Source organism: Dryobates pubescens, chromosome 20 (assembly GCF_014839835.1).
Source record: "Dryobates pubescens isolate bDryPub1 chromosome 20, bDryPub1.pri, whole genome shotgun sequence".
In the NCBI taxonomy this organism is placed as follows: domain Eukaryota; kingdom Metazoa; phylum Chordata; class Aves; order Piciformes; family Picidae; genus Dryobates; species Dryobates pubescens.
In genome coordinates, this window is record NC_071631.1 from 15,255,420 (window position 1) to 15,269,423 (window position 14,004).

At 38.1% G+C, this 14,004-nt stretch overlaps 1 protein-coding gene across 1 annotated transcript in view; it reads right to left on the reverse strand.

Annotated features, from left to right (window-relative positions):
* The window catches only part of TBCD (tubulin folding cofactor D), a 117,312-nt gene that overhangs the window by 87,992 nt on the left and 15,316 nt on the right, over window positions 1-14,004 (reverse strand). Inside the window, exons 8-13 of the mRNA XM_009898022.2 lie at window positions 11,809-11,854; window positions 8,897-9,029; window positions 7,613-7,755; window positions 6,727-6,787; window positions 5,860-5,934; window positions 2,566-2,660 (exon numbers count right to left, since the gene is read on the reverse strand). Of these exons, the coding sequence (XP_009896324.2) occupies window positions 2,566-2,660; window positions 5,860-5,934; window positions 6,727-6,787; window positions 7,613-7,755; window positions 8,897-9,029; window positions 11,809-11,854 (553 nt within the window). The remainder of the gene's footprint in view (window positions 1-2,565; window positions 2,661-5,859; window positions 5,935-6,726; window positions 6,788-7,612; window positions 7,756-8,896; window positions 9,030-11,808; window positions 11,855-14,004) is intronic.

A 14,004-nucleotide genomic window follows, 5' to 3' on the forward strand; every position in this document is an offset into this window, starting at 1 on the left:
CACCAATGATCAGTTTCAGTGTCCAGCGTACACCCTACATCTATTTTCTGCTTCTATGACTGTGTATACAAACTTGCAATTTTTCAAATAAATCTCTGACCTGTACATAAATTATATGGAAATTCATTAATGAACACAACCACACCCACAACACTATCTGTAACACATTCTGAAGAAACATTAGGAAAGAAATTGTTAGCCACATTTTTCAATTTACAAGTACAATCAACTTTGAAAAAGGAGCTTTCTTCAGGGAAAAGAAGTTGATGATACAGATTCATTCATACATAATTTAGCTCCATAAAACAAACCATGGAATTCCCTCCACCTTAAAACTGCTGTCCAGCTTATCCACACTTCTACCAAAGTTTAACTCAAATAAGGCTGTTCCAGTCTACAAACACCTCATGTAAATGTTCACAGCCTAAGTAAAACAAACACAGACTAAGTATTACTCACTTTAAACTATGGGTATACAATTCTCATGGATTTGTTGAGAAGAGGCTCCTCACCTGCCTCAACTTTGCACTAGTAAGGAAGCAGAGCTGCATCCAGTGCAATGCAGAGCTCCCAGCACAAACTAGGCTTTCAGCTTGGTCTTCTCTCAACCAAATAACCTGAGCTCTTTCAGTCTTTCCATGTCAGTTATTTTCCATTCCTCTCAACTCCTGCTGCATTAGGCTGGACGAGTACCCTGTGTCACAGTTTTACCAGCAAGTAAGATAGAAGGGTTACCACACTGTTTATGACTTTTTCACCATCTTATTCCACTAAGATAAATAAAATTGTTGGTCGATGTGGGCGACTCACATGTTTCTTAAGTCCTTTCCTGCATAACTACTGACTAGAAGGGACTCTCATCTCTCATTGTGTAGTTACTTATCCCTAACTACTGTGCACTTGTCCATAACACAGTGATTTAAGAATTTAGGACAATTTACACATAAGTCTGCCTTTCAAAGTACAACAGTTGCTCTTAACATCATCTTAGCTTTTCTTCCATCCTCCAGAATTCATTCCTTTGTCTTTCTCCAAATCCTTATAATCAGCTTTGAATTTCTACTTCAATAGTAGATTGGATAACTTACAGAAAGCAAAACTGACTAGGGCAGACCTGCAACTTAAAACTAGACTATCCTGTAACTTGTGTAATACTTTTTCATAGCAATTTAAATTGAAAACAAGGTCATGAAATTAAAAGTGGGAAAAATGGAGAAGGCACAATGTAGAGTGAACCATGGCTATCCTGCAATCTAGAAGCGCTCGGCAGTGATGAAGATTTGACTCTGATCAAGACATGATTTGTCATTACCTGTTACATTCTCCACCATCTTTACCTAATTTTATGACCAAGACTTTCCAAATTTTATCCCTAAGGATTCAGACTATCCTCTTTTACTCCACAATATCATACCTTTCTGCAATGTCTTTTGCAGTCCTATACAGTATCAGTCTTGCATGAAACTTCCAGCTTAGATGAATAAAAAAATTCTATTACATGAGGCTATCCTAATTCCTTGATAGAGGAGCACAGTTTAGGTTTTGTCAGATCTAGAATGGAGGCTTAGCATTGGGTGGCTTCTCATTCTTAAAGTTAGGGAGTTTTAACCATTTCATCTTTATCACAGAAGCACAAAAGTAAGGGACAAAGAAAAACCAATTGAAGTGGGCCGCACAAAAAACTCTCATATGCAAAAGAGAAACTATATTGGACATGATTTTTTTTTTTGGTGGAGACAGACTAATAAACAGCCTTAAATGAAATTACAGTTTCTTCTAGAACAGTTCAACATATGTTCAGAACAGCAAGATCACTTACTAGTGTGAAACATCAGGTTTGAAACGCTTTTGAAAATTAGCGTTCAACTTCTCTGTTCAACACAAGAGTACCAGATGAGACCAAGAGAACCATCTAGCCCAAGATGCTGCTGTAAAAGTGCCCAGAAGTGGATGTACACTACTGCATTATTCTTTTGTCACTGCAGTTCTATAAAAAACACTGTCCAAAATCACCAGAGAGACAACTACTACTTGCACATTAATACCTCTCTGTATGTACGTTGACACACGGAAAATACACACGGAAACAATTCCTTTGCCCTGTTATTTTTCCTTCCACCCTGGTATTTCAAAAACATATTAAAAACATAAACAGTTCATGTATAAATTACATTAAATTGGCCTCTGAAATTTAATCAGAAACAAACAGCGTAAGCTACTAGCTTTCAAGTGCAAGTTAGTCATCAATTATTTAATATAGTCTATTTAAATAATGACACTAACACAACAGAGAGACATACAGAATTATTTTTATGTAACTGTACAAAGAAATATGGGAGGGAAGAAGAAAGAAGAAAACCCCATGAAATTAATTTCATTTCAGAAACAAAAATTTATTAAGTCTAAAAAAGACACACCCAAGACAATGCTTTTGACAGAGATATCCCCATAGGCGTGTATTTTACTCCAGAATTCAATACTGGTCATTATTCAGCACACTCACATCAGCAAATTCCAGTCTGTGGCCACGCATTCATTCTCTGACATACAGCAACTAGAACTCACCATCTGAAATTCGGGAAGGCAGTAACAATCCTCTTCTGCCTAATTCAGCCAGAGCCAGGCATCCACCATGCCATGCATTGTCTGTTTCCTGGAAACTAATTTTAGAACAAAGACAAGGACTGTTGAGACCAGCCTAAGATCAGTTCCTTTTTGGATTTCATTTTTCATGGTGAATTTCTAATATTTTAAAAGACTCATAACCCACAGCAGCATGTGTTATCAAACCTGCTGGACTTCTAAACTATAAGAATGACAAGTTGAAGATGTTTTCTTTCCCATTTTGCACATCATAAATGCTGCTGTAAACATGATCAAATAAGCAAGAACCCCATTCATCAATAGAAAAGTGACCTCAAAACAGAATATAATACCTGAATCTCATCTAGAGAAGGAAAACAGTTCTCCAGTACACTGGCAAAAGATGCAGATTTATAGAACATACCTTAAACAGGTAATGAAATTAGTGCCAAACACTGCCCTCAACTAGCAAAAGAGCTTCAAGTTATAGTTTCCAATAAACACATTACATGATCTTATGCAGTAAGCAAGCAGTGGTGTTTATCCATCTTCAAAAAACAAACCAAATCACAGCAACTTATAGTGAACACTGTAAAAAATACTCAAATCATGGAGTCACAGAATGGCTTAGGGTGGAAGGGGCCTCAGAGATCATCTACTCCAACCTCCCTGCCATGGGCAGGGACACCTCTCAACCAGACTTGGTTGCTGAAGACTACATCCAATCTGGCCCTGAACACTTACTCTCCCTCAGCTTAACACCATTCCTCCTTGTCTTATCACTAGGCAGACTGGCAGATAAAGAAGTGGAAAAGGGAAAGGCTGCAAGCTGCATGACTAAACATACAAAAAGTTCTTCTTGCATTACATGAAGAATCTAAGAATAAAACACTAAACAAATTGGTCACATGAAAGCTTCATGTCTCCCAGTATCCAGTCTCTGACATGGACCTACAGCAGATGCTTGGTCAAAGACAAAGCATAAAGAATCATTCCCCTTTTAGCCTCCTCCAAGCTTTAGCAATTGACAGCATAGACATCCCAAGCCACAGGCTGCAGTCAGAATGTCATATTTAATAACCTCTGATGGACTCTCTTCCATTAATTTGTATAATCCCTTTTTGAACTCCCTTTACACTTTTGGCTTCCATAACATCCCGTGGCAATGACTTCCACAGTTTAATTATAATCGCATGAAAAAGCACTTCCTGATGCTTCCCAGCTCTCGCGCTATGAGAAAGAGTGAAGAGTAAACAATTCCTCCCTTTCCCTCTTTCTTTCATATTTATGATTTCATGTATCTGCATTAGATCCCTCCATCTGTTCTTTCCACTTGGAAGACTCTCCACCAGTTCAATCACTTCTCAGCGATTCAGTTTTGTTCTATCTTCCTTTCCCAATCATATCTAACATTCCATTTCCCTTCTTTCTCCTGACAGCTGCTGAGCACACCACTGACATTGTCAGAACCATCAGTGACTTGCAGCTCTCTTTCCTGAGCAGTAATAACAATTTTACAGCTCACAGCAGTTTGCCCTAAATGTGTTAGCTTGCATTCATTAGAAATTATATTTCATATGATGTTTACTATCAAGTTACTTAATTTAGGCTTATATTTCTTTTCTCTCACCTTTAAGTTTCACCATTCAGCTAGCTTTAAATCATCACTTGATTTCTTCACTCCATTATTCACCTTTGTTTCCAGGATCCTTTTTGAATATATTAAATAGCACAGGGTTTGTCTAGAACCTTGAAGGAACTCTGGTGATGATTTCACATTACATGGTGGAAAAAAAAATCACTTATTCCCTCCCTTTCTCCTGTCTTTTAATCTATCTATGTACAAGAAACCCTTTCTTCTTATCCCAAGAGATAACAAACTGATAAGCAACTGACTTATTTTTATTTTGGTCACTAAATATTTAGTGCAAAGAATACAGAAGATTCCCTTTGTCCTTGTCTACATTTGTTCCCAGCTCCCTCTGAAGAAAGCAGGTCACTCAGTTATTAGTTGGATTACTCATGCCTAGGACTTGAAAAACAAGGAAAGAAAACACATTGAGTATAGGCCTTTGAAGCTCCAAGGATAATTGAGATCAGCGGCACCTCTTAAAGTAATCACAGTAGCACAGTAAAGTGTTGGCTAAGTGGATCCTTTCCTTGTAAGTTTTTAAGACTTTATACATTTATTTATTTTTTAAAGTGTTACTCTTTGAGCTGGTACTGTTAACTTGAACTCACAAACAGTATTAGACTTCTATTAAAACTGAGTACATCTGAGTGATAAATTGAACATTAGCAACATTTTTCTGCTAGTAAAGAAATTCTGTTACTCGATCACTCTAAACACTGGGTTAGAGCTTACAGCTCAAGTACTCAATGTACACCTGATGAGCCATTTGGTTAAATAAAAAAAAAAAGAATGTGATACTTTTTTAATAATTTAGGGCTTTACAGATTCTACATGGATGCAGACAAAACATCCAGCAATAAAATGCATCAAGAAAGCATCCTAGTAGCCACATGTGATCAAACTGAAGTTTCAGCTAGGCCCAAAGCCTCTCTCTGACAAGGCCAACAGTACATGCCTTAGCTATAGTGTAAGAACAAGCATATTTTAGGTATAAGAACAAGCGTATTGTGACACTCCCCAAAACACTTCCAGACTCTGGCACATCATGGGCCTCTTATTTGTTCAGGCATATACTTTCAGCATCCACAACATCCTGCAGAAAGAAGCGTGAATAACCACCACCTCTTCTTGATGGCAAACTTGGCACCTGTTCCTTTAGTTTCCTTCTCATAAGATAAAATCTTCAGGGCAGTAATTGCCATACTATTCACTTCATAAACCTCCATTACACCCCACTTATTCCTCACTTTCCCTAAATGTTTTAGCCTTCCCTCACACAGAGATTGTTTCCTATCTTCAGTGATCCTCAGAACCCTTTTGAATATCATTTCCAGATATTCTGTTTTTGAGGATTCTCACAGCACTCAAGACATGAGCACACCAGAAATTTTTAAAGCAGCAATTTAATGAGCAATTTTTAGTTTCCCAAAGTGTAACTTCAGCCCTTCCATAATATTTTAGAATGGGATCAGATAAAGAATTAGGAATCACTTCTTTACTGAACACCTTCAGGACACCTGTGCCTGAAGATTCTGTAACCTGGAAAAAGTGCAACAGAATTCACAGATTTTCTAACTGTTGTCCTCCTCTTTCCTGAACAGATCCATTTCAGATGCATGTAAAGCATGAAGTAAGATTTTTACCTAAAACAGTCCAACAGAGATCCAATCACATCATCTGCTAATTCTTTTGGAAGTCTTCCAGTTATTCTACCAATTCTACAGAAGTTGAAAGAAAAGAAAAAAAGACAAACACACAGACAGTGATTTGTTAGTGCTGAATATCATGAGCAAGTCTTACATAAAATTTAGTCACTGGAAACTTACAATATGATTGCTGACCTTAAGACACCAATGAATGCACTTCCCTAACATCACTATCCTGAAGTAACAATCTCAAACTTGAACCCGAAGCTACACAGTAGCTAACTTAACACAGAAATATAGGCTTCTTTTATAGTGGAAGAGAGAATATTTGAAGAAATGCTGCCTTACACCCTCTAAATCCAGTCTTATTCAAAATGCTTACTTCCAAACATGGCTGACATTTTCCTGAAGATTATCACAGATTGATATAGAATGGTTTGGGTTGGGTTGCAAGGGTCCTTAAAGATCACCTAGTTCCAAACTCCCTCCCATGGGCAGGGACACTTTCACTAGATCAAGTTGCTCAAGGCCCCATCCAACCTGTCTTTGAACACTTCTAGGTAGGGGACATCCACAACCTCCCTGAGCAACCTGTTCCATTGTCTCATCAGCCTCACTGTGAAGAGGTTTCTTCCTCATGCCCAGTCTAAATCTACCCTCTTCCAGCTTCAAGCCATTATCCGTCATCCTATCACTAGGACTACCCGAATCAGGAAGACAGAAACACAGCTTTGTATCATGAGCTGTGTTAAAGCCATTTGAACTAACTGTGAATGTTGACAATATACACACAGATCATGGATCACATCAGACTGCATTTCTATGTTCTTCACTTGTTTTGTAGAGTAACCGTAAGAAACCTACCCCTTTGCTGCAGACCACCTGACAATGGTGTCTTTGTCTTTCAGTCCAACCAGCAATTGTTCTGCAGATAAGTTCAAACAGAACAGATAATTCTTATTTAACAGCAGAAAGATTTCATAAAATGTTTAAAATACATTCTCTTAGCATATCTGTCTTTAAATAAAAACATTTGTATTTGGATTTCTTCTGTTTGTCATGCAAGAATGTCTTGAAATTAAAGAAAGAAAAAAAAAGAAGGAAAAAAGAAAGGTCAAAATTGTTTCCTAAAAGCCAATTTCATTTGAAATATTAAGTACTGGGGAAGATTGAAAACTGAGGTCATGGTGATTTTTTCAGTGGTTCATTTGATTATTCAGTTATAGAAGTCTTCTGATGCAATTTTTGCCTATTTATTTGCAGTGCATCCACCAGAACCCAGCAGAAGACCTGTGTATGACTGCATGCTAATACATTACTGGAGAACACTGGTAAAATGTACTTCAATCACTCCATCCTCCAATCCCCCCCAACAAAGTTTGACTGAAATTTTATAGTCTTCCCAGTTGATCACATTAGCACATGATTTTCTCAGCCTTAAGAAGCTTGTTTTCCAATATATGCTTAATTTAGGGGACACAGTCTCAAGCTGTGCCAGGGGAGGTTTAGACTCAAGGTGAGGAAAAAGTTCTTCACTGAGCGAGTCATTCGTCATTGGAATGTGCTGCCCAGGGAAGTGGTGGAGTCGCCGTCCCTGGAGGTGTTCAAGGGGAGATTGGACATGGCACTTGGTGCCATGGTCTAGTTGTGAGGTCTGTTGGGACAGGTTGGACTTGATGATCCTTGGGGTCTCTTCCAACCATGGGGTATACTGTGATTTGCAGGCAATGTTTGTCCAGTTTTAACACACCTACAACATTTTCAATCTCTGCTGGAATGTCATATTCCTCATCATCATCAGCTTCGTTAGCAGCAACTGTCATCACCTTATTTGGCACAACCGGACCCTGAGCTTGTAGATTGGCAGCCAGAGATCGACAGCCACGCTGATATCTGCACAAGAAACAGACACAGTTAATTTATTTTTCTGATTTAAGTTCCACCTAAAATAGGTACAAACTGTCAGAAAGCCTGCTTTTCAAGTTACTACACCTCCCAGTGTACAGCTCTCCAGTTTAGTGGTTGCTTTAAAGAAAAAGTATCCCACTCCCCTTCCTCTTGACCCAGTTGTCTCTTTTCCAAGGTGAGAAGAACTAGACATTTAAATGGTTCCTTTTCATTATCTCTCCCTTTCCTGTTTCAGTACAACCTATTTTCCATTGCTGACAATAAAGAAAGGCAAAAATTCCCATGCCCCAAAAACCTCTCCAAAACTTAAAAAAAAAAAAAAAAGGGAAACCAAAAAGAATTAATAAAATCAACTTCTTAACAAATGTTTTTTAAATGTTAAAATGAGCTTAGTTCTTTCTGACCAAGTTCTGCTCAGATATTTAGCCTGTGGTGGAGGTACATTCTTACAAAAGATAATACTTTACATGCTAAACTGACTTTTGCCATTGGGCAAGGTACACTCTCCACCTAAAAAGAATTTTCTATGCCTAAGGACGTTCTCAAAAGTTGGTAAAAGAAACACAATAAAAATAGTCACCAAGGGAGCCTGCAATTTTAAAATATCAGTGCGAGAAATCTCAAAAAGACTTTGCCCTCTGGCAACAAGTAAAACCAGACACCAAAACCTGACTAATATGCAAAACCAAAGTGGGATTGCAAACCAGTTTTCCCCTGTGAACTTTCTATCAAATCAGAGCAGGGCTATGTAATGGAAAATGTTATGTTCCCTCTTACAAAATTGTGTTAAGCCAACATCAGTAGCAAAGGTCACTATCTTCCCATCTTTACCAAGTTATGCATTATATAGGCTTCTGCTTGTGCAATTTGGCTTGTCACAGCACTAGTTTAGCAAAATGGGGGGGGAAATACAGACAAACTAAATGTGACAGAAGAAATCTGCTTTTTCCAAATAGTGCAAAGGAAGAATGTGTTCATTCCCAAAGAACAAGGGGATTTCTCGTTTTCTCTTTTAGGAGAGGTTAGGAGGACAGAAAGTCAGTAGTCAAATAGACTCAGATATTTTTAAGCTTTTTGAGTGCTTTTGTATTTATTTCTTTTTAAACTACTTCAGCTTGAAACTAACCTCCACTTTGCTACCTTTGGTTTCACAAATGTCAGTCCAAGTCGCTGAACAAGTTTCATCCCCAGCTTGCGAAGAACCATCTGATTACTTTCTGACAGCTTGCACTTATCAAGACACTCAAGCACAGTAGCAGCTGTAAAAGAAAATAAACACCCTAGGAAAACTGTTTTTAAAGGAACCTTGGTAAGAACATTTTGCAAAGTTTCAAACTTTAGTAGAAGATTTGGATTTTTAAAGGTACACCTGAAAGGCAAACATCTTGGAGTCTACTTTGTAGCAGCTTTGACGCTGGTCAAAAACAGTGATAATATCCTTTACCTACCAAACAGGAAGGTTTACTTTTGGCTATGAAAATTATAATGAAATTAGATTCTGAGAGCGTTATGCTAATTCCCACTGCATGTAAAACATTCAGGTATCTTTCAGGATCTATGAATTTTCAGCAGTCTAATAAAACCAGGAGTCAGGAAATCCAACTCATTTACTCTGCAGCCAGTTTCTGCATACTAAGAAAGCATTCCCTTTCTTCATTTATTTTCAGGCAGCACCATCTTTCCTCCTCTGGCACAGAAATTTTTATGGTGATGAAGGTCCATAAACAGCCATGAGAAATACTGTGTATGTGTAAACAATCAGCAACAAAACCTTTCATTTGGGCACATCAAAGGTTACAAAGTTATTTGTCCAGCAAAATGAAAAATTACACAGACAAAAGAGAATCTTGGATTAATGAGTATAAAGTTCCAGGATTCAAAGTTTTCACAGGAACACATTCCTGTCACAAACAAAAATCCTTCTGCATTTTCAGTCTGAAACAATTAATGATTGTTTTGAAGGCTGGTCTTTAGTTAATACAGACTAACACCCTGGGCTCTGAAGGACCCATCATTCTTGCTATAGGCACTGCAAACATGGAATCACACTGGCAAAATACAACTTCTTACTCAAGTCTCGTATCAGGATTTTCAAATCACTGAGATCAAAGATATAACAAATGTTTCCAAGTCTGAGAAACTGTAGTATGTGACTTCATAAGGCAAAAGACTGTAGAGCATTTTATGTACCCTGATGTACAGAAATATTATTGAAACAGTATATGCAGACAAAAAGGCCAATGACTTCAATACATTCCAGCAACCTGGAACAGTTTGCAGCTGTAAAAGCTAGAGAAACTCATGGCTTAGGAGAAAGAGACTGCAGAAACATCTACATTCACAGAGAGAAAGGAAATTAAGAATATACAAATAAAAACCTCTTCCACGTCCTCCCAACTCTTGAATCACTAAAATGCGTTAGACCCGTACAAATGGATTCAGAACCAGTGCTTACTTTTAAATCAAGTTCTAGGTCGCAACAGATTTCAAACAGTATCTACCTTTGGCATTTTTTTCCTACTTGATCCTCAGATCTGCTATAACCTGTAATAACTTAGAGTCTTTTATTTTTTTTAACTCTCACATATTCTTAACCCAAACAGTTTCTGCCTAAATATTTGCCTTGTTAGCTGTGAGCATCCTCTCTTTTCTATGTTAAATTTGTTCATTGATATGCCCCTGATTTTTCTCTTATTACCAGACTGATAACTACTTAATATTCTTTCTATATGGCATAGATCAAAACATCTAACTTTACCAACAGGGTTACTGTTGTGAGCCAAACTTCTTTTCACATTGATTGTACTGTACTGTATTGTACAGTTGCATCTTTAAAATTACTTATTTTGTGTCATACTATATATTATTCAGCCTGGTTATTATTCAGCTGATCTGGCAGTCTTACTTCTCTGTAATCTTCCACAGTGCTGCCTGCTACTTCAATGTGCTGACACTCCTCAGTATTTTCTCTTTGCTCATGCCCAGCTGTACAGCACATGTGGTGTCATTCCATTCTGTTTGTTTTCACTATCTTATCTCCATCTTTACCCATAGCTCAGGCATTTTGTAAGGAAGCCTCTGCATGTCAGGCTTAGTAACTAGGAGAACAAAAAGCTGTTTCCAGCACCAGAACTATGCACTTCCTTCGCAAAGTCAAAATAATTCCATTAAGCGAAATTTCAAGCTTTCTAAAGTGAGTTTACAGCACCGCTTGAGTCTTGTGAATAGCAGAAACCACATTTCTCGTTCTTTGATAAGCTCCCCAAACTGACAGGGTCTTTTGTAGTGTTTTGTAATTAGCCTTTCTTTACTGCTATCAGTAAAACCCTAGCTGTCTTTGCAGGCAGTTCTGGCTATATTCCAGGATTTCTGATGAGCTGAATGCAATTCCAATGTGCAGCCACACTGTTGAGAAACTTCTGTGCTCCCCTTCTGGGTACCTGTCTACTCCTAACTGCACCCATTACAGTCTGTTTTCTCTAAATACTTTTTCTCATTTCAACAATATCACTGCATGAGTCCATCTGGGTCCTGAGAACAACAGGCTCTTTAAACTTGGGGTCTCCAAAATCCTGTGCTTATGTTAAAACCTGAAGATTTTCTGCAAAATGTTTAGCAGTAGTATGTATAAAACCAGTTTATGTTCTCCTGAATTTTAAAGTGTTTTCCACACCTAACAGTTTATATGTTCTCTGCTGAGTTCCTGTATTACAGAAATGACTAATGAGATGACCTGCCAAATTCCTTCATGAACTGTCCCAACCCAACCTAGTTGGGGATGTCCCTGCTGACTGCAAGGAGGGTTGGATTAAACAACCTTTAAAGGTCCCTTCCAATCCAGTACATGCTATTCTATAACATAACATTCCCCAGTGGTGTCTGCTCCTCCCTGTCACCTCCTCCTTTTTTCCTCTCATTCTGCACACTTTATAGCCAGATTTCACTCTTTACAACAACACCTGTTATAATTTTCATCTTTCTTTCCTTTTTTTAATTGGAATGGCTTTAAGAACAGCAATCAGGATATTAGGAACTTACCATATGGCAAACAATCTTCTCTTTTGCCATGTTTAAATAACTGTGCCTGCAATTAAAATAGGGAAAACAGACATGAGAACATAAACTCTCAAGCAAAATATATTAAGCATGTACTTCTAAAATGCATTTTAATGCAATTCCACTAATCTGCAGTGCTTAATAATTTGAATAGCATAAAAGGAGAAGAGTCTCATGGCGCAGGTTTATTTCTTTGTAACTAAATACAAGTCAAGGATAGTGTAACCCAGCTCTCCTTCCCTCTATACACAGGCAGTCAACTCAGAGAGTGGAGTTGGCCAAAAAAACACTCAAGAGAGAATGAGGGAAATAAAAAAGCCACTAGTTTTCAGCCAGCTCAGCTCTCTGAGCCATCCAGCTCAGTGCTTGGTCACACAACCTCAATGCAGCTGCAACCACAGCACCTATTAAACAGCTCATGTTGCTTTGAACCTCTGAAAAGTGAAGCAGAATTTGTAGACCATGAATAAAGGCAGAACAACTAGGGGAAGTCTACATATCTGTGGGACTTCCTGACCCTGTATACCTGCAAACTGAACAAGCCTTGCTCACGATTTAGACACCCAACACGCAGTACGCGCCAACACTATGGTCACTGCTAAGAATAGGAAAGAACAGGACGGGTGGACACATGGGAGTGAGCTTAGTTATTAGCAGCAACTACACACTGACACAGCTTTTCAGAACTCCAGGTCAAACTAAACAAAACCAGCTATGGAAATCTGTGATTGCAAGCAGGCTACAAATATACCTCCAACAACCAAACTGATTTCTGTGCTGAGGTTTGTAAAGAAGCAAAGGGTAAATAAAGAGCTTCTAAAATAATTTTATATACAACTAAATATCCCAGTAAGATTAAGCCCCAGCCTTATGGTGAGACAAATGGACTACTAGCACCTGAGAAAAACATGTTACACATGGAAAGTTTCCTCAGTTCAGTTAGTATGCTTGGAAACTACTGTGCTCAGTCACTTAGTTTTCCTTGCTTTGTCATTCGCCAGGAAAGAAATCTTCTTCAATAAATATGCCTGGGAGTTAAACAAGAACAGACTTACCTGAAAAATATGTACTTTCTCACACATACCAAACACACACATGCCTCCCGTATTGCAGGTGTGGTTAAGAGCAACAAAGGCAATAAAAACACCTTTAGGCTATGTACCCATTCTGTTCTGGTTTGTTACTAAATTGCATTTTAGGATCCTAAATTAGTACTTCTGATTAGCTCTACAAGCCATACAGGGGCGTTTGATAACATGCACTGAATTATTTCAGATTTGTAACGCTTTCATGAGTAACTAGGCAATGGTATAAGTACAGCAATGTACTGTACCAGCATCTAATAAAAATAATTCTCAGAAAGAATTTCCCACATACAACGAAACTCTGCTTGTGTTAAAAAGCCTAAGGAGAAGCAAAGATGACAGAAAATCTGCAAATCTTTTGTATAATTAACCAACCTAGACTGCCTCTAAAACATTTCTGCCTCTGTGCTGAAACATGTGGAAGCTCATTCCTTCATCACTTTGTTCCTGCATTCTGCTTTAAAAACCACTCAGATGTTTTTTCACAAGGGTAGTAAGTTAATAGTTGATGCCAGGAGATACTGCAGCATCTTGCATTCACAACTACTTTCTGTAGAAAATCACAGTTAAGAAGGTTGACATTCTTTGCCTCCAAATTATTAGGATTCTATTCAAGCATATTCAAACACAATGCAGTATAATTCCTGAAGCAGGGATAATGTAGATTCATAGAATGGCTTGGGTTGGAAGGGACCTTACAGTTCATCTAGCCATGGGCAAGGACACCCTCCACTAGATCAGATCACCCAAATGCCTCATCCAGAAGGATACTGTAGAGAAACAGCTTTTTAATATAGTCTTGGGAATGCTCCTGGACAAATTAATTTGGATGTCTATGCTCACACTTCTCAGTATAGTGTCTAGCAGTATAGAATCCTCAAAACTTCAATCTGTTATCCGTCTTCTGTGGTTCCTAAACTCTGGAACCTTTCTACAAGTTTCTCTGTGAATTTTCACATCCTTAAGGCTAGCTTTGAATTCAATTGTGACTCCTCAGGAAAAACATAACTAGAAGGTACCACCTCTAAGCAAGATGTGGGAAGAAATTAACCAATGCACAAGCAGGAAATGAAAAAAACAACACCAACCCTCT